This window comes from Halichoerus grypus, chromosome 8 (assembly GCF_964656455.1).
Source record: "Halichoerus grypus chromosome 8, mHalGry1.hap1.1, whole genome shotgun sequence".
In the NCBI taxonomy this organism is placed as follows: Eukaryota; Metazoa; Chordata; class Mammalia; order Carnivora; family Phocidae; genus Halichoerus; species Halichoerus grypus.
Window position 1 is genome coordinate 50,027,826 of NC_135719.1, and position 21,968 is coordinate 50,049,793.

General features: G+C 46.5%; 1 protein-coding gene and 1 long non-coding RNA gene across 2 annotated transcripts in view; both read right to left on the minus strand.

The window, feature by feature from the left end:
• Window positions 1-721: 721 nt before the first annotated feature.
• Window positions 722-3,607, minus strand: LOC144382753 (uncharacterized). The gene is made up of 2 exons (XR_013450146.1): window positions 3,544-3,607; window positions 722-1,919 (listed from the first exon to the last, which is right to left on the minus strand). It is a non-coding gene; the product is annotated as an uncharacterized LOC144382753 (long non-coding RNA).
• A 6,671-nt stretch (window positions 3,608-10,278) lies between these two features.
• Window positions 10,279-21,968, minus strand: part of SNX1 (sorting nexin 1) — a 34,019-nt gene continuing 22,329 nt past the window's right edge. The window contains exons 6-15 of the mRNA XM_036083831.2: window positions 20,192-20,333; window positions 19,419-19,497; window positions 18,890-18,965; window positions 16,883-16,996; window positions 16,594-16,687; window positions 15,338-15,543; window positions 12,511-12,654; window positions 11,857-11,937; window positions 11,298-11,369; window positions 10,279-10,709 (exon numbers count right to left, since the gene is read on the minus strand). Of these exons, the coding sequence (XP_035939724.2) occupies window positions 10,659-10,709; window positions 11,298-11,369; window positions 11,857-11,937; window positions 12,511-12,654; window positions 15,338-15,543; window positions 16,594-16,687; window positions 16,883-16,996; window positions 18,890-18,965; window positions 19,419-19,497; window positions 20,192-20,333 (1,059 nt within the window). The 3' untranslated portion in view covers window positions 10,279-10,658. The remainder of the gene's footprint in view (window positions 10,710-11,297; window positions 11,370-11,856; window positions 11,938-12,510; window positions 12,655-15,337; window positions 15,544-16,593; window positions 16,688-16,882; window positions 16,997-18,889; window positions 18,966-19,418; window positions 19,498-20,191; window positions 20,334-21,968) is intronic.

Genomic DNA, 21,968 nt, shown 5'->3' on the forward strand with positions numbered 1-21,968 from the left:
TTCCTTGCCTCCCTCTCTCATACAAGGTCCATTCTCTAACTAGCAGCGCAAACCACCATCAAGGCATTGCTTCAAGCCTTCAGAAAGCTTCCCGTTATACTGAGAACAAAACCCACCCTCCCTACCACAATCTACCGAGCTCTAAGTGACCCAGCCCTGCCTCCATCACTCATCTCATTTCCTCTCCTTCCCCTTCATGTACCAGGCTCCAGCCACAGTGACCTTCTAGTTCTTCAAACCCAACAAGCTCTTTCCTGCCTCAGGGCCTTTGCGCTTGCTCTTTTCTCTCCCTGGAACACTCTTCTCTGACTCCTTACCTAGTGGGCTTAGCGCAAAAATTCCAATTCTTGGCCTTAAACCTCCTCAAAGAGACCTTCCTTCCTGACCACTTACCCTATCCTATCACCCTGTCTTCCATTACATAGTTAATGTTTGTTTATTGTGTGCCTCCCTAGTTTTCCTGACTTTGCCCCAGACTCTCATTGCCATCAGGCCAGGGACCTGGTCTTGTCAGGGGTTGCTGCCATGATGCCAAGAATGCAGGAGACACTCAAAAAACATTTGTTGGTTGAAAGCCTCTAAGACTGAATGGGGGAGAGGATGTTGGGAAAAGGCTGGGGAGCAGAGGGAAGCCCTGGGAGAGAGGCAGGAGGGAGGAGTTAGAGGAAGGCCTGTGGGGGGAGAGGGGGAGTTACCTTCAGAGTCAGACACCTCTCTCTCCCTCTTTCTGTGTGGAGTGTTGTCCACCTTATTTATTTGCTAAATTTTCAGGTGTTCCTGAGAAGCCTCAAATCAATGGACTAGATGCACCTGACTTGTAAAACATCTGGTAGTGAACCCGCAGCTCCTAATTCCACAGTGTTCCACGGTACACAAGTGAAGATCCAAATGAAGAAAGACAAGATCCTTGGCCTGGAGACATTTTAGGATGTCTCTGGGAGGTAAGTTCTGGAGAATATTTTCCTGTAAAGAGGCATACGTGACCTCCTGTAGACTCCAAAGCCCGTATTACGGTCAAGGGAAAAGCTTATTTTCTGTAGTGGATGAACACGGAGCTAAGTTCCACACACTCTAGGACGGGTGTGTAGACCTTCAAAGCGACTGCTGTTTTTAGAATGAGTTTTCCTGTACAAGCCTTTGCCTTTTCTCCATCACTCTCTAATGAATGAATTTCATTTCCAAGTTTCTGCGAGAAAGGGGCTTAAAAGCACTGGTTTTTTTGGCCAGAGTATTTCCAGATCAGACTATAGAGCAGTGGTTCCCAGGCCTCCACAGGCATCACCATCATCATCACCACCTACAAGGCTTGTTGAATCGCAAATCGGCTCTGAGCCCAGTTTTCTGAGCGCATGGGCGGTTTTCACACCTTCCGGGGCGCTGCGGCCGCTCCTGGTTGGGGGCCACACTGCAGGCACCAGTCTCTCGCCTCCTGGGGATGAGGGTCACCGCCAAGCAGAAGGCAGCGAGGGCTGGGGGCACAAGTGTCCCCTCCCCGGCCCGGTCTGGGGCGGCGCAGGTGGGCTGGACCGCGGCTGCCCCCTGGCTGGGCCCTGGCTCTCCCGGGCCCTCCGCAGCCGGCACACAAAGCCCCTTTCAGTGGCCGGGCTTCTGCGGAGCCGCCGACACTGCTCGGGAGGTGGCTTAACCTCTTCAAGAAAACAAGCAGCTCCTGGGCTGGTGGGCGCCGCCGGGCACAGAGGCTGCATTCTTCCCGCCGGGCCTGCAGCCGGAGGAGGCGGACTAGCCCGAGGGGGCCCAGCCCCGCCACCCGCGACCTGGCCGCCTGATGGCCTCACCCCCGAGGCTCTGGTCACCTGGACAAGCTCAGACAGCTCCTTGCCCTCAGGGTCCTTATCTGCACAGCAGAGCGTTGTGTGTGGATGGAAAGACATCATGCTTCCAAAAGGTTTAGCAGGGGCCTGGCACAATAAATTAATGTTAGCTCTTATTATTTACTGAATTATACGAATTTGCTGTTTTTGTTTGTCACAGTGGTAGGCTATGGGCAATTACATAGGTTCATCCTAATATATTGTTGATTCAACTTTGAAACAACACAAATAAGCTTTACTCTTCCTCTTTCAGTATCCTGAGATTGCAAGGTTAGGTTAAAAATGAACTATTTTAACTACTAACTCGGTGATCAGAATTTTCCTGATTTTGGGGCGCCTGGGTGGCTCAGTCGGTTAAACGTCTCCCTTTGGCTCAGGTCATGATCCTGGGGTCCTGGTATCGAGTCCCACATGGGGCTCCCTGCTCAGTGGGAAGTCTGCTTCTCCCTCTGCTGCTCCCTCTGCTTGTGCTCTGTCAGATAAATAATCTCTTAAAAAAAAATGTCCTGGTTTTGTCGATATTGTGCAACCAAAAAACGGTAGAATAAATTGGGAGCAGAGTTTGGTGTAAATCAGCAACTATTCTGTTCATCCTACCAGCCTCTGAGTTATTACTAATTGCCTTTCTAATGGGCACATCTTTTTTTTTTTTTTTAAGATTTTATTCCCAGGACCCTGGGATCATGACCCCAGCCGAAGGCAGATGGTTTTTTTTGTTTTTTTTTTTAAAGATTTTATTTATTTTTTTGACAGAGAGACATAGCGAGAGCAGGAACACAAGCAGGGGGAGTGGGACAGGGAGAAGGAGGCTTCCCGCAGAGCAGGGAGCCCGATGTGGGACTCGATCCCAGGATCCTGGGATCACAACCTGAGCCAAAGGCAGACGCCTAACGACTGAGCCACCCAGGCGCCCTGAAGGCAGATGCTTAACCGCCTTAGCCACCCAGGCTCCCCCTAATGGGTACATCTTTAATAAAATAAAACACCATACCTTTATGTTTTGAATACTGGACTTTGGTGTAGATGTCTACAAAAACAGCAGTGCTGCTAAAACATCTTAAATTATTGAGGAGTCTAAACTCTTCATCTTACACAGGAGGAAATGGAGGTGCATGGGAGGGGAAGTGAGCCCTGGAGACGGTTGTGTTAGGAGAGCACCTTTGATGAGCGTGTCCTGCCACAGCCCCGAAAGCAAAGTTTGACTCAGGGTGGGTGCTTCTCAGGGGACACACAGGCTCTAGCCCTGGGGCTCCAGCCAGCAGTGTCACTACTAGGAATCCCTTCCCCCCCCTGCCCACATGACAAGGACAGCTCAGTTGCTTCAGACATGACCCCGGACTGGGTGGGGGGGGGGTTGGCAGAGGCCTCTGAGGCACACAGCTTCCCAGGGAGATTGTTCTCAAGGTGCTACAACTCCCAACACCCCTTACTTAGAACGATTATGTCACAGGACCAACCAATCGGCCCCTCTGGTGTGCCCAGTGCTGAGGTTCCGGGAACGAAGATGGGCTTAGGAACCCTCGAGTCACAGGGGTTTATTGTGAAGAGTTGCAGGTCCAAGCACTGAGGCCAAGAGGAAAGCCAGGCCAAAGGCTGGAAGGCCCTGAGGTCTGGGACTGAGGTGCTCTCACCACCCACTCTAGCTCTGGGTGCTGTCTGTGGTTTCTCAGCAAGGTTTTGTCTCTGCCACTGATGGTCCCCAGGTACTCACCCAAGCTGCTTCCCTGTCCTCCAGCTTCTGCTCCTGCCCCCAGCTGGGCCACACACTGTGCATGTCTGGGGAGAGAGTACCTCACAGAGGTCAGAGAAGTTCCCATGCCTACAAAAGTCAGGTGGGTAACATGTCCTTAACAGGTCTACTGTGTGGCTTCAGTCGGGTCTTTAAGAACTTAGTCGATTATTATCTAGGTTCCTCTTGTCCATCCCTGTCGAGAATGTGTGGGACATGGTGTGGCAGACAAGCTGAGTCAAGCAGATTGGGTTCAGGTCTTCCCTCTGAGCTTGGGGACAGGGGGACGTGAGACTGAACAGGCTGCTTCAGGTCTCAGAGCCTCAGTCTTTTAATGCAGATAGTGATGCCCATCTGGAAGTTCCTGATGTTAGATGCGAGATGTTTGAAAGCCCAAAGGCCCAGAGTAGGCCTTTAACACATGACAGCTCTTATTGTGAGGCTCCACAGTGGGAAGGGATTACCCTGCCCCTACACAGGTTCCCGCCTCCCAGGTGCCTTGTCATTATTTCTGGTGAGGCTGCCCAGAGGCCTGCTGGTTGGGCGCCTGTGCTCATCACCGCGGCCACTCAACATGGAAGAGGAAGCTGAGCGCGCCGAAGCTAGGAGGGGCAGCCATTCAGAAACAGTGGTTACATCCCTAGAGGGAAAGGTCCTAACTCAGATTGGACAGTGGTTTTCTGTGCTTTTCTTGGACCCCAAGTGCATCCGATGGAGGCTGAGCAGCTGGCTCCCTTGGAGCAGCCTTGGGGGTGAGGGGTGTTTTCTGCTCCCGAAGTCTGGTCATCACAGCCAGAGGGGCATTCCCACAACAGACAAGGGCAAAGGGGAGGAGTCCTGTCTGGGGCAAGTGTGGGGCAGGTGGCGATCACCTCCCAGCCTGCAGGCACCCCCCCGAAGCACCATTCCTGCCAACCCCAAATCAGGCCTGATTTCTGGATCTCTTCAAAAACCCCAAGATCTGGGCCCACAGGCTCGTAAAACAGTAACTGCCAGAGCTGAATGGCAGTCATTGCCCCCTTAGGCTGCCTTTGTGGGTGAACGTGGAGATGGGTAGGAACAACACAGTCCATGATCTTAAGGAGTTCCGAGCTCCAGAGGCTAATGAGATCATCTCAGAGATAACAGTGCCCACAAGAGTGAGAAAGACCAGAGGTTTAAGAGGATGACAAAGAGTTACAAAGGAGGTAGGGCTACCATTCCAGTCTGGGTGTAGAATGGAAAGTGCATCAAGGAAAGCTTCCTGGAGAATGTACATATAAAGTAGGCCTCAAAGGATGCACTGGGTTGTTTTCCCATAATGAAAACACTTTATTAATTTTTATGATTATAAAAATAATACACAAATTCCAAGCAACATAAAATGGTATAAAAATTTTAAATAAAGCAAAATTCCATCCCTTTGGCAACCATAGATAACAGTTCGATCAATATCCTTCCCATATATAATTTTGTATAAACGTAGACCATACTATACATGTAATTCTATAACCTTTTTTCACTTAAAAATGTTTTCCTTGTCAATGAATATAGCTATGTATCATCTCCAGTGACTGTATAATATCCCAATGTATGTACCATAATTCATTTAATCCCTTCCTGCTGTACATTTAGATTGATTTCAATTTTTACAACTGTAAACGATGCTAAGATGGGCACCTTCAGAGTCATCTTCATGGACTTGGTGTCTAGACATGTCTACGGGAATCCCCAGTGAATGTTCTCACATTCGCCAGTGCCCTCCGTCTCTACCTACTTACACTCCCATTCAGACAGGTGTAATTCTGAGACTGCAGAGAGGGATGGGAGCCGAGACAGGGTGCATCAGGTAGAAAGCCCACCATTAATAAAAGGCTCCTTAGGCCGCACGGAAGTGAGAAAGGAAAGAGCCTGTTTGGAGGCAGTTGCTGTGAGGTGTTGGCATTGTTGTGAGGCCCCGGGAGATAAACCGGGATGGTGAGCTGCGGCCTCTCACAGAAGGCTGTGAATGCCAGGTAGAATCTGCAGTTGGAGATCATTCAACATTTATCTATTTGGCACCTATTTTGAGCCCAAATCTTTGCTAGGAACCATGGAGTTACAAAGATGTACCACTTCACAGAGTTGACTATTTGGCAGAAAATGCCATCATCAACCACACACCTGGTGTCATAAGACATTGGCAGATGACGTACACACCATCCCCACAGCTAGAAGACAGGCATGAGTGGCTCTTACCCATTTCTAACGCTCAGCTAAGGCCCTACTCTCCCCAAGCGCAGAGCAGAAAATCTTAGCCAGTGTCTCCAAAGATAAAGCCTTCAGTTTAAGCGTGTGCCAATTGCAGCAAAGGTCTGCTCTTCTTTGCTGCAGAAGGGATCATCTTCCCCTTCCCTCCTGTTTCCTTAGGCTGCTGTGGGGAAATCCCACGACCTTCGGCCTGATGCCCCTCACAATCCATGGTTTCCACTCCCATGTGGGCCCCAAGCATGCTCAGCAACGGGCACTCATTCTATCGCCATCTCTCTCCTCAACCAGTTCCCAGTCCCACCCGTAGCAGATTTCATCATCTCCCCGTTTTTAAACTTTGAGCTGCAAAGGCATTCTTTATTTTCTTTAGGGTTCCCAGCTACAGGTGCATTCAGGATGCAAGTCTTTTTAAATTTTCTTTTTTAAAATTTTAAGTAGGCTCCATGCCCAACATGGGGCTTGAACTAACAACTCCGAGATTAAGAGTCACATGCTCCACCAATTGAGCCAGCCAGGTGCTCCAGAATGCAAGTCTTCTGGAAAGAGTTCAAAGTTACAAATATTTATGTGTGACACTTTCTATCCTTCCTACTTCTCATTTATTGTCACTGACTATTCATATTGAATGTTGGGGTCCCTCCAGCTCAAAGTCCTCATCCTCAAGGCTCTGGAGCCCAGAGATTCTTAGGGGAAATAACACAAGGAGAAACGGGGGAAGAGTAAACTTCTCTCCACACTTCTCTAAACCATCTGACTCAAAATAGGAAAACCAGATATCCCTATTTGAGAACACTGTAATTATCAAGCAGGAGACCTTTACTCTCTGCCCCACCGTATCTTTCTTCCCCACACCTCCTCGCCTCCTGGCCCGGCAGTGAGGCGGCTTGCTCTGTGCATTTGCTCCCAGACAGGCTCTGATGGTGATTCCCTTTCTCTCCTCTGAATTTTATTAACATGCCGTCTGACCCACCTTTAAATAAAGGCTCCTTTCACTCTCTCTCCCACCTCTCAGCACGGGCCTCTTATACTACAGGCCATGGTCGGCACCTACTGTCCTCACTGTTCCGCTCCCATCTGTTCCAAACCTACTTGGCCTCCTATGTTACCTGTGTCATGAAGGGCTTCACGGCCTACTGCGGAATCCCAGCCAGAAACCTGCAGGTGAGGCTAGCTTCGGCCCTCCCTCAGGCCTCTCATCAAAGCAGTGCCCAGATACTGGTGGGCCCATGTCCGCCTCCCGAGCCTCTCCCTGGAGCTCCAAAACCATTCTTTCTGCCCTCCTCAGCAATCGGCTGGCTGGGATGAGCCTGGCTGCTCTCCTTGCTTCCAGTCTCACACCTTCTGATGTGACTATGTTATTTCCTGCTTAAGTCCCTCCAGTAGCTCCACACACTTCAGGTAACATTCCAAGCACCTCCCAAGTTGTATCGGTGTGATCTGCTTCCTGCTCGTCACTCTCTGCAGGCTGCCCACTGACTCGACTCTGGCCACACTGAGCCACTTGCATTTCCCAGATGTGCCTACCTCCCACTGTCAGGAGGCAGGGAGGCAGAATGGCCCCAGCAGAAGGGGCGAACACCTCTTCACCTTTAAGACACAGTTCAAGCATCCTCTTCTCTACAGATTTCTTCTTCCTGAGTCCCCAGGTAGAATGACTCCTTTTGTACGACTGTGCAGGCCTTTGGGCTCAGTACTCTTAACCTCCTGTTGGCCTTCTCAATTTCCATGTCTGCAAGCTCTGTACAGAAATGCACGGACCCTGTCAGCCTCAGATGCCGGAGGCTGAGGAGAAAGTTCTGAAACCAGAGATTCTATCCCAGGAAATAATAAAAATAAACTTGCATCAGGATGATCATTGGATGGAACATAACAAAGCAAGGAGAAAGTTTTAAAATTAAGTTTCTTTGGAGAATAAAGTCTCCATATGGAAAAGGGAGACTAGGATAAACCCAATGGGGCTAGACTGGAAGTATCCGTGTGAGTTAATGATTTCTAGTATCTGATTCTTTATGCCATCTCTCTCTCTCACTATTGCTATAGATCTTTGTCCTTATTTTCTTGCCTGGCCACCAAGGGCCTAGAAGCAATGAGCACTCTCGGCACCCAGACCTCGGTTTCTAAATATAATCCTCCACCAAAAGAAATCAAGACTCCATGGAGAAAAGACTGATTCTAGGGCTGGGGCAAGGAAGATACAAGAGAAGCCTGAAACACTTTATTATGCCAGAAAGCAACAAAAGTGTTCAAAAATGAAGGGGACAGGTTAAAAAGACACAGGACCCTCCCAGAAATCTGGGATGATTTGAGAATCAAAGTAAACCAAAGCAATGGCTTGCAACTCAGTAAATAGGAAACCATTCATTCACCCTGATAAACATGTAGATTATTAAGTAGGGAGAAAGGATGCTTTTCTTTAGTAGAGTGCCAACCAGTAAATGCAGATTACAGAGTTAGAAAAGCATAATGGACGAGAAACAAAATATTTACATGATCTCAAAGTATCTCCTCACAAATTCCTTGTTAATTACAAAAGGGAAAAGAGTAACCAAGTGATCAGAGTTAACTTCAGCTTAACAGGACCAACTGACATCATATGCCAACTTAAAATTCACTGAGGATACATCACTTCTGTGATGTTCCTGCCTCATTGCAAAACCCTAATCTAGTCATACGGAACCATGAGGCCCTGTATTCTTAAAATGCCAAGGTAATGAAAAGCAATGAACCAAAGGCTGTGAAGTTCTTCTGGATAGAGAGAGACACGTGTAATCATGTGTTACAACTAAATGTAACACATGATCTTGCACCAGGAAAAAGGGAATGGCTATAAAGGACATTACTGGGACAACTGACAAAATTTAAATATGGACCATGGGCTATATAACATTATTTCAGTGTCCAACTTCTTGATTTGGATAACCGTACTTACGGTTTTAAGTTATGAGACAGCATCCTTGTTCTTAAGGAAATACTAAACATTTTGGGGTAAAGGGGCACAATGTCTGCAACTTACTCTCAAATGCTTCAGAAAATACAATACATAAATATAAATAAAAGTCAAAGCAAATAAGGTAAAATGTAAAGACTCGGTAAATTTGGGTAAAGGATATATGGGAGTTCTTTGTGATATCCTGGAACTTTTCTGTAAGACTGAAATTCTATTAAAATTTAAAATTTACCAAACCACCAAGAATCCAACAACAAGGGATGAGTCAGAATTATGGTACAATCACTCTGTGGAAGCCTCAAAATTACATAGCCTTAGAAATAAAGCTTGTGAAGATATATAACAACATAGAAGAAATGCTTATAAAATATACAGTGCTGAGTGATAAAAGCAAGATACAAAATATTTTGTGTATATTATTACAACTAGGCAAAAGCAAACACATAAGAAAGACTGGAAGGATAGAATCAAGGGTGGTAATGAGGATACTGGGAGATAGGAAGAGATTGAGTGACTTTTTCCAAAAAAATCAACCTGCTGAAAAAGATACTTGCCAGCACTGCACTCCCCGCCCCGCAACATCCCTGCCCCCACCAGCCTGGTGTACCGGAAAGCAGTGTCCTTGACTGCATTCTCTTGCTTCAGGCTGCCCCTCCCCAAACCTTGACCACCCACCAAAGAGAACTAACAGAGCAGGTGTGGAATACCCTCAGAAAGGGGCATCTCTGGGGCTGAGGCTGGGGCAGGGGGCCTGGGAGTGGCGAGGTTCCGTGGCAGGCAGTCTGCCAAGCCGACCCTGCAGAGCAGCTCCAAGTCCCCTTGGAGCAGCCAGTTTAAGCAGCTGTGGACACAGCTGAGGGGAAGCCCAGTAGCAGCGCACTGGAGACTCGAGCCTCCCTGGCCAGGCCGGGACAGAGACCCCTTTGAATGCCCTTGGCCTGTGTGGACAACACTCGGCCTCTTGTTGGCATGCTACCTCCTGGGCACAGACAGTAAAGCTTCTTGGAACCTCAAAAAATTTAGGAACTCTTGGATGACCTTATCTGGAGGCAGAGTGCCTGGCTCTGTCGTCAGTGGAGACAGCGTTAAGTGCTTATCACCCCTTTACACTTTTCACATGAATCAGTCTTCTGAGGATGTGGCAAAAAAGAAGTTCAGAATACAAGACTGCTATCAGAGGGCAAGACTCAGAGAGCCCTGGGCAGCTAAGGGAAATAGTAGGAATAAAAGAGAGTCTGCCTCCTTTGCAGGAGAATCCATTTTGCCTCTCTTACTATAAGAGATGTCTTTACAACTCCTTCCCTAAAAAAGCAGGAATAAGAATTAAACAGATTAAGAGACCCTCAGAGCAGGTAGCTGAGGTAGACAGGAAAAAAAAAGAAATCCTAGTTCCATAGGGACGCAGCAGCAAAAGCTTGTAAACTCCTGTGGAGAGAAACTTACTCTACACCTGGGCAACTTCTTGGTTCGGATTCCGGACCCGCTTCCCAACTGCTCCCCGTCCTAAAGCAAAAAGCACCACCATTCTGAGTCATATGACCTGATTTTAAAATATTTTATTACATAATCTTTTCATGGCACCATCAGGAGTAACAGAAAACGTTATTCCCAGTTCCTAACCACATCCTGAAAAATATACATTTGTATTTATATATTTATATCAATACTCCACCCCTATTCCCTAACTCCACCACCTAGTGTAGGTCTTTTGCTTAAAGCAAGAAACTATTCTCTCAGGTAAGAAAATATATATGGAAGCTAAATGAAGTAACGGTTAGAATGGGGACAGGTTGGTCGTGGGGGCGGGGAGGAAGGGGTAAAGTCCAGGCTAGGCAGGATGCATCACTGGAGTCCAGCAGAGGTGGAGGACAGTGTATAAAAAGGCAGCGTCAGGCAGGTGGGTTCTGGCGTCCTTGGTCCATTAGGAGATGGCCTTTGCCTCAGGAAGGAAGGCTTCCCAGTACTTTGCCAGCTGCAAAGAAGTGGGGACAGTAAGCAAGTGCCCCACCGAGTGGCAGAGCCTGAGCCTAGGAGGGGAGCAAGCACTGTGCCTTAGCACAGTCCCCCAGATGCCTTAGCCACCTAAAGGGAGGCTAGAGCTGAGGCCAAGCTGAGGAAATGGCTAGGCTGAGTAGACCTTGGGACAGATTGGCCAGCAAGCCACCCTGCCCTTACCGGTCTCTAGACTGAGAGGAAGTATCAAGTGCAAGGGAAATTGCTAAAGACAGTCCTGCTTCTGCCCTGGAGGAAGTACCCCTGTGGGGGCCACAGCTTTGCCCAGCTCAGTTAGCTCCTCATAGTGGGGCCCCACTGTTCACCACACTGACTGGGGCCTCAGCCTTAAGAGGGTTAGGTGGTAACACGGGGTTGTAGGGAGATTTGGGGTTTGTCCTTAAAAACTAACTTCTTGTAGGATTTGGGCAATCCTGCTTAGCCAAAGACCCTATTAGATGCTCCATGTTAGAGCAACAGGGCCAGCCCATCTCATCCTGTTACCAAAGCCCAAAGTAGGCAGCTGGCCTCTGGAGCGGGCACAGAGGAGGATGAATAACTTACATACCTGCTGCTGTGAATATAGGAGTGTCTCAAGGTACTTGATCACATGGTTTTTGAAGTCCTTGGATTTCTCTTTCTATAGGAGACAGGATTCTAGAGTGATCATCCAGACAGCTGCTCCTACCCCTCTTGATGGGGTGGTGTTTATTACTGATCAAGGCCAAACACAACCCCAGAAACTATAGCCAGCAGCTGGAATAGCTATAATTTCCAGTCAAACAGCTTCTGCCAAGGCCTTGCAAAGCTTTCTTCATGGTGGGCAGGGGTTGGGGGATGAAGGAAGAGAGGAGAAAGGAAAGGGGACCAGAGGACATAGGACAGCCGCAAGCCTTGTTTTGTGTCTAACTGCCTAGTCCAGCAACATAGGACACCTACTTTGCCTCAGAACACAAATGTGAACACACACACACACACACACACACACACAGGCCACACCTGTTCACAACTACCACCAAGTCACCAGCACTTCCATCTGTCTCCCTACTCAGTAGACGTGAACAAAACCAACACTACCACTAAACCAGGCACTGTACACTTGTGAGGAGTAGGATGTTCCATCTCACCTCAAACCGTATCACTTCTTTTCGGACCACAGTTGAAATCCTTTCAAAGTCCCTTTCATACTGAGTCACCCGAGACTCCCACTGGGAAGAAAGGGGAAAGAAAGGATCACTTAATATCATGACACCATTACAGAGTCTTTACCTCTGAACAGCAATTCTACATATGAGACCTGAATTGGTCATTATGTTTGTCTGTCTCTCTGGGTAAGACTAGAAACCATATGGGATTGGGTGTGTAAGGCCATCTGGCTGGAAAAGAGGTACTGTGTACCCCAGGCCAGGCCTGATCTCTAAGAAAGTTCTGGCACTCCATAGCCTCTGGCTGGTTTAGGCACCCACCAGCAGAGCTGGGCGTTCCAGAGAACTGAATTTAGTTCTCACCAGAGGGGCATATCTGAATCACCTTGGAGTTTTTTGAAGACCCACCCAGGACTCTTCCTGCAGAGATTCTGATTTGACAAGTCTGGGGGGGAATGGGAAAAGAGCAAGCCTGGACTCCTCAGAGGCTTCCCCAGCAGCCAGCATCCTTTAGACTCAAAATAGCTCTCTTGCCTGCTGTGGGGTTTCAAGCACCTGGGGGGGGGGGGGGATGGGACCTGGGCTCATTCAGGAGCCAGCCGAATACCCCCACTGGTCTGCCATGGGAGGCCTTACCTCTAAGATCTCGTCCTTGGCCTGCTGCAGTTTGTCAGGCTTGTTGGCCCAAAGCAGCCGAGCCTCAGCCTCCCGCTTCTTCTGCAGCGTAGCTTGAGCATCCTGCCAGCGCTGCCAGGTCTTCATGCGCTGGTCGAAGGCAGCCTGTGGGGGTGGGGGGTTGGGGAAGAGCACAACCAGCCCTTCAGGAGCTCCACTGGCTCTGCCGGGGGTGGGGTAGGGGGAGGGGGACTCTCTCCCAGCAGCTGTGCTAGAGAAGGGCAGATTCTGCAGCCACATGTTAGTGCCCAGCTGGAAGCTTAACATCAAAATGCACAAGCTCGGGTAAGACTCCTCTCCAAGCCTCCCGGAGGCCAGTGCCATGCTGCTTCATGCTATTCCCAAGGCTGGGTGGCTGGGAGCATGGTAGGTGGCCTGATGCCAATGCCCAGGACTATGGCTCCCGAACTGCCTCCCTCAGGTTAGTCCATGGGTCTCCACACTTTTCCTGAGCTCCTGCCATGTGCCAGGAACTAAGAAGACAGTGGGGAATGAAACATGTGGTTCTGCTTTTACTGGAGCTTATAATCTAATAGAAAAGGCTGACATTATATTAAAAATTACCAATAAATAATTATAGGTATGCAGAGTACAGAGAAAACAAACAGGGGACCTATAACAAAATAACAGAACTGGAGACCTAGCTTAGCCTGGAAGATTATACCAGGGCAGGCCAATCTAAAGAAGCAACCTTTAAATTAACATCAAATAGTATACAGGGTTAGCTTAACAGATCTCTAAATAAATACTAGAAGCTACCACGGACACACGGCTTCCATCTCATCTGTACATTCAACTGTGGGAGGCTAGCAAGGCTCACAAGAAGCTCCCCAAGGGGGCGCCTGGGTGGCTCAGTCGTTAAGCATCTGCCTTCGGCTTGGGTCATGATCCCAGGGTCCTGGGATCGAGCCCTGCGTTGGGCTCCCTGCTCAGCGGGAAGCCTGCTTCTCCCTCTCTCGCTCCCCCTGCTTGTGTTCCCTCTCTCACTGTATCTCTGTCATATAAATAAATAAAATCTTAAAAAAAAAAAAACAAAAAAAAGAAGCTCCCCAAGGTCCACTTGCTGGTTTGCCCTGATTCTAGTCCCTTGATCACATTTCCAGAGGAGAGTTGTTGGCCTAGCCACACCATCCACCACCCCCACTGGCTCAGTAGGCTTCAAGAGGTGGCCTGGCTGAGAGATCTGTAGGTGGGGCCAGCCTCCCAGCCCTGTTCCATTTGCTCTCCTTTGCTGCAGAAGTTCCCTGGATGTTTTCTAGGTCTCCTTAGTGCAAGCCTTTGCTAAAGTTTAAAGCTTAGGGATTGAAATGCCACCACATTCACCTTTCCCAGCACTGACTGTCACTTGTACTCACTTGCAATTTCCTAGCAGCTCAATGTCAAAGGACAGGTAAAGGGTAACTTCGTATCCACGTAAGACTCAAGCCTAACCCTCTGGGTTAAGAGCGGTGCAGCTCCAGATTCAGGGAATAGCAGAAAAGAAGTATTTGCTCATCTCCTCAATCCTTCCGCCAGCTCATGATTATGAGGGCAGGTGAAGGGTCTCTGAGAGAAGCCCAGCTCGTAGTTCCGCGCACAGGCATGCTGCCCCAGCCCTTGCACGGAGCTCTAGGCTGGACCGCTCTCACCGCTGTCCACAGGGGCTCACCCAGCCTGGAAGGGAGGTCACATCCAAGAGTTGCGCTCTCCTGAGACTCCAAACAATGCCCCCCTCTGAAAACTTCCCCAGAGAGGGCCCTTCCCTGATGTGGCGCTCCAGTCTTTGTAGTCTGACCAGTTCTACGAATTCCAAAGCAGGTTATTTTTCCAGCCTCTTATCTGTCTGTAGTTAGCAGCAAACCAAACAGCTGAGGGAGAGGACAATGAGCAACCTCACAGGCTACATTGAGCAACTCTACCATAGAGGAAATGAGAGCCCTGGGAGCAGCTCGGGTCTCGACAACACAGGAGCTCCCTGGTGGGGGAGATGCTGGAGATGGGGAGTGAGGTTGGCTCTGCTCCAACTCAGGAGGCTCATCCTGGTCCCAAGCTGGTTCAGTGGCAGACTGAGGCCTTATAAGATAGGTGCCAGGATCCCTCTTGGCTCTTTCCTCTATCACAGGGAGGCCGTGCAAGAGCTAATACCACTGCCCAGTGAAGCCTCCTTGGCCGCTCTAAAAGGTCATGGGCAACCAGACTGCCCTGGTTACCAGGAGAACAGGTGAGGTGCCTGACCTGAGAGGCAGGCCGCAGTGTTGTTACCAGTGTGGTCAGCACAGCAAAGGACTCTGGTGACAAGCTCTCTCAGCCCCCTGGCCACACTCCTCCATGCAACGCCAAGCCGGTTCCGTGTAGTTACCTGCCTGCCCACATTAGAGGGACAAGTGGAAGCCAGCAAGAGCTCTTACCAGGGCACAGCCGCCGCTCACTGTTAAGGAGGCAAAGACCAAAGGACTGAGGAAGTCACTGCTCCAGGGGGCCAAGACAGCAGGTCTGTAATTCGCCTCGTTTGAAGAAAGGAGCACTGTCCAGCTTCAACAATAAGGAGGGGCCTACTTGGAAATTCAAGAGTAGTCTTTTCTCTAAATGCATTTTAAAAACTGGCTGTAGGCCTCAAAATGACTCCGTGATAACTAGCTAACAGTTAAATGGATTTTTTGGTTCACAAGATACCTTCTCTCTAGTAGAAAAAAGCTACACCTATTTTCAGCTATAATGGATGGAAGTTTCTTGGGAAGGGGAAAAGCAAAAGAAAGACAAATTAAATCAAGGGGAAGGGGGAGAATGAGGAAAGGAAACAGAAGCTTACTCGGACTATGGCCAGGAGACGAATGTAGTCACTCAGGAGCTCAGCAAGGAGGAAGAAGTCATTGTTGGCCTGTTCCTGGTGGAGCTGCTCAATTTTTTCTTCCACCTCAGCCAGCTGGGAGAGTGCCCGTGACAATGCTGTGTTGTCCTCAGAGCTCCCAAGCATGGCTAGACTCTTTGCAAACTGGGCTGTGTTCAGCGCTAGCTCTGGAAGAAGACAGCAGAGGCCTCTGATCTCACAAGGAAAAGGGACAAGTCAGCTGGTACTGCATGGCATGCCTTAGCAAAGCTGCCCTCTGCATATCTAACGACGGGGGGCTCTGCAACCCAGCCCCTTACACCACGGCCGTCTGTACTTAGAGAGTGAGGGGAGTGCAGTGCGGTCACATGAGCAGGAAGAGGCACCTGCTGGCCTAAGTTTCACTAGGTTGAGGCCTACCTGGAAGAAGCAGCTCCAATATTCCTGGAGAACTAGGGGCCAGTTGATACAAATAGGCCAAAGGAATGATTCTAATTTTTATGTTAAAGCTCATTGTTAGCAGTCTGTTCGCATGAGAGAGAGTGAATGTATGTGCACAATGGATAGTCTTATATGTTCTAGAGCAGGACAAACGTTTTCTGTGAAGGGCCAGATGACTGAACCTTTATGGACCACATATGGTCTCACTTTATCTCTTTTTTCACTCTTCACTTTAAAAATGTAAAAACCATTCCTAGCTCGTAGCAATAGACTGAGGGCCAGATGTGGCCCATGGGCTAGACCCTATTTTGCCAACCCTTACACTGCCTTCAATTCTAACGGTTTTCTGCCTGTTTCGATTTCTGATTATACCATGTTTAAGGCAGAGAAGGAAAGCATTCAAACTTGGCCAATTTTAGTAGCGCTTAGGCAAAGGTTAGGAGACATACATGGTTTCCATGAATTTACATATTGCCCATTTGATCATGTAGCTGAAGTATGTGACATCACTTTGGATATAAGCCACCAATTCAAATCATACCAACTTAAGTCCAAGTTCTAGGTGAGGCTGTACGTGGTATGGTTTCCCTGCACCCTTCCCAGGTAGAGTACAATGTTCACAGTGGCTGAGGCAGGAGGTGCAGGGCATGCCTTTTTGATGAGAACATCAAGGACGAGGTGGGCTGAGAATTTCAATTTGAATGGCTGATAGGCTTGGGAACAGGATGCCCTCCCATCTCCAGCTCACTGGAGACATCAATTTCCCCCAGCTCCAAGTGCATTTCCAAGGTTGTTACCTTTCCTATGGTTGACTAGAGTTTCTACAACAGCATGCAGTTTCCGTAAGCGCTGCTCTTCACACTCTACCTCCTGGAGCTTCTCCTCAAACCACTGAAACACACAAGCCCAGATCTTTAATGGAGGGGACTCATATAGGTGTCCAGCACAGCATTTCCTTAGCAGTTTTTTAACAAAGGGACTGAATTATCTTAAAAGGAAAGTCTCTGAGAAATTCAGGACTCCTCAGGGCTTCTGACCCATAAGACTGAGGGAGCAGGGGAAGCTGAGAGGCACAGGGCTACTCACAATGTCTGATTCATTCATCTTGATGGTCATTTTACTGACGGCATCTGTGGCTTTGTTGAACATCTTGAGGAGACCAGCGCCACTCAATGTCTGGGTACCCACGGCGCGTGGCAGCTACAAGACCAAGAAGGCGGGATGGCATGTTATCTGCTGCCCCTATTTTAGGTTCAGAAGAATTAGTATCCATCAGATGGTGTGCCCAAAACTTGCCAAAAAAATCATTTGAACTGTAGATTGTTGTTTTCAAAGGCAGTTAGACACATCTGTAACTAGCACGTAGAGAAAGGAAAAAAAATCAAAGTACTATGTTAAAAAGAACTAGCAAAATTTCAGCTTTTGATATAGTGTGCAGAAAGAAATGAGAATAGGATTGTTATGTGGCCAGGTGACCTCCTGTTGAGACTGTCTGCCATCCCAGCATGAACTCCTTAAATATCAAACATGCTTTTGTTAAAAGATCCTTTGGATTAGCATACTCTGCACACAGCTGGATGTAAGGTCTTGAGAAGCTTTGAAGCTGTGCTGTGATTCCATTTGGATTTTCCTCAGTGAACAAAGGTCTAAGGACAGGAGCATTATTTGTTCAGATTGAGGTTACTTTTGGTTGGTTCAGTCTTACCACTACTTTGCTAAGGTATGGAAGGGATGGTAAAGAATCTACAGTAATTACAGTATACCATGCTGAAAAATTAGATTTTGGTGCTCAGGACTGTTAGGGCAGTAGTTTTCAACTTGGGGCCATTTTGCCCCCTACGGGACATCTGGCCATGGCTGGAGATAATTTTGGTTGTTCAAACTGGGGAGGGGTGCTACTGGCATCTAGTGGATAGAAGCCAGGGATGCTGCTAAACCTACAATGCACAGGGCAGCTCTCTAGAACAAAGAATGATCCAGCCCAAATTGTCAAAAGTGCTATTGTAGACAAACCCTGTTTTAGGGGTATGAAGTGGGGATGAGGGACTAAAAAAGAAAAATGGATATAGGATTCCCACAGGAATGAAAAGATTTCTGCATAAGGTAAAGAAACTGTAATTAAAAAATTTCATTTTGGGGGGAAAAAACCCCATATACTTAGTACCATTTTCTTCATGAGAGTAATGCATACTATATGTAAATAAAAATTTAAAAGTAAAAACAAAATGAAAAACCAAATACAAAATGATAGTCCTACCCTGTCACTTACTTCCTTCTAGTTTTTTTGGTATGAGATACAACATTGTTTTATTCCAGTGTTTCTTTTGATTCTTAATGACTAACATGCTCCCATAGCTCTATATACATGCGGTTTCAAGTTTCACTTTTTATAAATTTTCTTTTTTTTTAAAGTAAGCTCTACACCCAACGTGGGGCTCAAATTCATGATCCTGAGATCAAGAGTCACATGCTCTACCAACTAAGCCAGCCAGGCACCCCATGTAATTCTTTTAATGTATATTTCCAATGAATATATATAAATACTTCTGTATACTTTCTGTTCATGATAAGAATAAAGTACTTGTCGTATTGGTATATTTCACTTACTTCTTCAATTGTTAGTAACTGGGCCATCTCCAATTTTTCACAATCATGAATAGCCTATGCATAGCCTGTAAAAAAAGACTGTCTACTTGAATCAACACTTTTGCTCGTGGCAGTTCAGTGGTCTGTGGTAACTGGTTTTGAACCAACGCCCCTCAGCTCCTGGCATAAAATAAGCATTCAATTTGAGCCAAGTAGTAACTTATGAAAGACATGAAAAGGACTTGCCAAACAGATCGTTGTGTTGTTCCAGTAAGACAAAACTAGGCCGCAGTTTGACCTCTAAAACCAGTTGCTTTCGACTACAGGCAGAAATTCTTTTATTTCAAAGGCTGAAAAATACCTGTCATTCTTGAGGGCTTACAAATTAGGATACAGTCTCGTACTAAGCTAAATGCATGTAAAGCGCTCAAATGTTTGTTGAATGAACTAGTTTCATTTCACTAGAGGCAGAGAGAAATTATGAAATTCAGTCTGTATAATACTAACCTCTTCTTTTTCCAAGAACTCCCTGACATCAGGGTCCTGTAACATGGTAGGATGATTCACAATCCTCTGAAGGTACCTACAAGGTATAAGCAGTTATCTGGCTAGTCAACCTGGCCTCACAAGGTTTTGGCTGTCATACAGTGTAGGCAAGGGTACAATGTCTTCCATTACTTTTAAGATGTCCTCAGATAAGGCACTTAAGTGTGACTCTGCTTAAAAGCACATTCAAATTCATGTTCTTCACTTTTCTAAAAAGGGAAGAAAAATAACTGCTCTGAAAGAGACCTCGGAGCCATTCATATTTGACTGTCCAAGGGAATATCCTTGTCTGCTCACTCAGGATGAGGAAAGAAAAGATGGTCTGTTCCTAAGGTGGGAAGGTCAGAGACTTAGGAAAGGTTAAAGAGCTTATAGAGGTGTGAATCTTTAATTCAGTCAAGTCTCATCTCTACTAAGTTCAGTGAATGTTTCATGATTAAGTCTCAGTTTCAGCTTCTCACCTGTTCTTATGTCATTCAATGGCCCTTACCTTTCTAGAGCAGCCCTCCGTTTTTCAAGAAATTCTGCAGAAGAAGAATCTTCCTTCCCAACTTTTACTTTTGTCATTCCTGGAATGGAATTTGAATAGTAAAACTAACTAACTAAATCATCATGAATTAAAAAAACAAAAACAAAAAACCCACAAGAAGAAAGGCAAGGAGAACAGCATTACAAAAAACAACCAAAGGCCACTTCTACACTTCTATGTCATGAGGAGGCATGAACAAAAGGTTCTTTACATGATAGTCATATTTTGAACTAGTCTCAAAGTGCTGAAGGTTCTAAACTCTGGGAGTTGTAGAACATTATACGTTTTCTAAAAGGGGGCCATAGGACTCTGAGTATAGACTAATAAACATCAACTAATTAGGCAATGAGAAGGTTCCTCAGCCCCCCACCCCAATCCCCCACCAACTTATTACATTTCAGCCTGGAGGAAATAGGAATCATTTAAGACTCCTGATATCAATACAAACATGAACACAACACACACACACACACACACACACACACACACACACACACACACACACACACAGAGCTGTGAAAGTTCAAAGCAGAGCTTCCTACTGCACCTGAGGAAAGAGTACATTTCAAAACATGCTATTTCTCTCTAATTTATAGGAAAACGTTGGAAATATCTCTTCCCTAACCATAAGATTCCACACTGTTAACAGCAGTCTCATATACTAATTAGAAAGTATATTGCAGAAAGAATGCAAAGGAAAAAAATCCAAGTAGAATAGAGACCACACAACTTACCTATTAGGCTTTTCTCAGGTGGAGGAGGGACAATAAAGCCATTCTGAGAATGTTTCTCTGAAAGCTTCTCATAAAGACCCAGAAAATCACTAAATCTTCTTTTCACTGCAAACTGTTTACTCCTGAACATTGGTAAGCTCGTCTTGGGGACAGAAAAAACACAAGGCAATTTCATTTCAAATAGAAGATGAGTATCTTTAAAGTCATCTGGCTGATGTGAACGGAATCTACTTCCCAGATCCCTGTCCTTCAGCCACCTGGCAAATAACTTTCTCCAAGGCTGAGATTCTTAAACTTTTTGAACTTCAGTCCCCTCTGGCTGTCTGGGAGTCTACAGAGCCCTTCGCAGAATAATGATTTTAAATGCATAACATAAAATGTACAGGACTATAAAGGCAACTAATTAAATTCAAATCCAGTTCCACTTCCAGGTTAAGAACCCTTTCTCTAAAAGGAAACAGATGTTGAAGTCTAAAGTGGAAATCTGTGGTCACCTATAACCCATTCATCTTGCACTGCTTTATTAAGGGTATTTGCTGCTGGAATTAAAGCAGCAAAACTAAAGACAGACTAAAGGGGGAGGATCAGGTGAAATGTCCACACTGTAGACATTTTAACCTCTTAAGTGTCACTGAATCTAGATCTCACAGGTGGCAGGCCACCTAGTAGTAGTGAGACAATATAAAGGAGACTTCTAGTAAAAAAGACTAGGCCTACATCATAATGACAGATCATTTAATACTCACCAGGTAGGCAAAATTTAAGGAGGCTGTCCTTGCCAATTGTTGGCGAAGAAGTATATCAAGGAAAACTTTTACACATGCCAATGGGAGTATAAACTGTTACAAAGACTTTTAAAAAAGTTTGTATTCCAAAAACAAAAACGGAAGTTTGTATTCCCTTTCCTCAACATTCGCTCTATCTATAACCCAGGGGAACTAACTACTGGTTATACACCCTAGAGAAACTCTTCTATGTGTTTACTAGGAGACATGTGCAAGAAAGGTCATGGTTTATAATTACAAAAACTGGAAACATGCCGAATATTCACAATAGGAAAATGGATAAATATATTATGCTATAATCACACAACGGACTAACTATAGCTACACACAACATGGATGGGTCTGAGAAACAATGCTAGTAAAGAAAGCACTATTTTCAGCATGATGCCATTTTTATGAAACTTAAGAACAAAGCAAAACAGTATATTGTTTAGAGATACATATGTGAAGACTCTGTATAAAGGAAATGAGAGACTCAGAAGAGTGGTTGCCCTGAAGGTGTGAGGCAGGGGATATGACAGGGAGAAACACGCAGGTGGATTCAATGGTACTCATCTTAAGACTGGTGGCAGGTTCAGGCCTTCATTTTTTATGCTTCATAACCTGCATACAACATTGTGTAAGTTTTGTATGCATTAATGTTATATAAAAAAGGAAGACCAGACCGGAGGGGTAAAAGGGTAGGGAAAGTATTAAAAGAAGCTCCACACAGGAAACCTCGTAAGAACTGAGGATTTTTAAACAGGTGATATAGTTTGGGACAATCCACCAAACTAGTTCTAAGCCACAAAGGTCCTAAGAGGGATGGGAATATAGCAGATATACCACATGTCTTAATAGAACTTACAAAGTTTCACACTGAAGTGTTAGCTCTCTGGAAGAAAAGTGGAAAGGCTCAGATGAGATTACCAAAGGAATGCAGGCTTGCTCCATCTTGAGTAAACTTGAAGGAGGATGTTGGCAAAGAAACTAAAGAAATACCCAGAAATAAT